The sequence below is a fragment of the Cyprinus carpio genome, chromosome A4 (genome assembly GCF_018340385.1).
Source record: "Cyprinus carpio isolate SPL01 chromosome A4, ASM1834038v1, whole genome shotgun sequence".
Lineage (NCBI taxonomy): Eukaryota > Metazoa > Chordata > Actinopteri > Cypriniformes > Cyprinidae > Cyprinus > Cyprinus carpio.
In genome coordinates, this window is record NC_056575.1 from 27910804 (window position 1) to 27911938 (window position 1135).

General features: G+C 35.9%; 1 protein-coding gene across 2 annotated transcripts in view; it reads right to left on the bottom strand.

Moving 5' to 3' along the window:
- Nucleotides 1–1135, bottom strand: part of LOC122134193 (NACHT, LRR and PYD domains-containing protein 3-like) — a 6393-nt gene that overhangs the window by 2526 nt on the left and 2732 nt on the right. Inside the window, exons 2-3 of one of the 2 annotated variants that reach the window (XM_042749521.1) lie at nt 556–834; nt 377–427 (exon numbers count right to left, since the gene is read on the bottom strand). In XM_042749521.1, coding sequence (XP_042605455.1) covers nt 377–427; nt 556–814 — 310 coding nt within the window. In that variant the 5' untranslated portion in view covers nt 815–834. Of the gene's footprint in view, nt 1–376; nt 428–555; nt 902–1135 lie in introns of those variants that run through there. The other variant, XM_042749516.1, reaches the window with a different exon arrangement.

Sequence of the window (1135 nt, forward strand, 5' to 3'; positions counted from 1 at the left end):
TTTTTTTTATGTTCTTTCCAGATGTCTTATTGATTCAGATCATCTTTATTAGCACATCAAACAGTTTGTGAGGCTGTATTTACAACATGTTTTGACCTTTGCATGTGTGATTGTAATCATACCTTGATGACACTGAATTAATTTGGTGACAGTACCACATATTGTTTAACTTTAATAAACAATTGTATTACATTATACGATGTTTAATTAAGACTTTTAGACAACTGGAGAATGGGAATCACTGGGGACAGTGTTCTATTCAATATATTTGTACAAGATCTGCCACTGATGTGACTGGTCGTGTAATTGCTGCTTCAGTTATATTTTTTCTTGTTTCCATTTACAGACAGTGATTGATATTGACACCAGATCTGACCTGAATCAGCATCAACAGGGACAGATGTGTTTGTATTGCCCTCAGCCTGAGCTGTGAGAGACAGAAAAATACTCATTGAGAAACATAAATCACAGAATCACGAAAGAGTAAAGTTTATGTCAAACCATCACACCACTAAACAATCAATCATGCTACAGTCACAGTGAATTAAACATTACCTTTCTTGTGTTTCTTCTCTAACTGTTCAGCCAAGTTATTCTGGTTCATCTTCCCCAGGATGCCGACCGTGATCTTCACAGCTTCTTCTTGTCTAAAACACGCCATTATCTTATTCACTGTTTTTACCCTATCTGCATTCTCCATTTCACACTTTGATATACACTCATGATCTTTGTGTAAGTGCCACTGAAACTCTTTAAGTTCAGCAGCTTCCAGCTCCTTCAGTGATTTCATGAGCAGCTCTTCAACAGACGCCATCGTCCTTCACCCACTCACAGCTGCAGGACAAGAAGAAAAAGATCTGAAGTTCACTCTGAACATGGGGACCTACGTGCTCAGATGTTATTTGGATCATGAAGCTGTGAGCGGAGACAAATTAATCATCAGAAGGTTGTGTGAAGCAAATCTGTTGATATCACTTTAAAATATTAAATAATAAAAATAAAAACTTCTGATGTACATAAATGTCTCAATGCTGTCCAATACTGTAAGTGTATGACACTTTTAAATAAGTGTATGACACTTTTAAATCTACAGGTATATATGCCTGTATCTTATGAAGCAGTATATATATATATA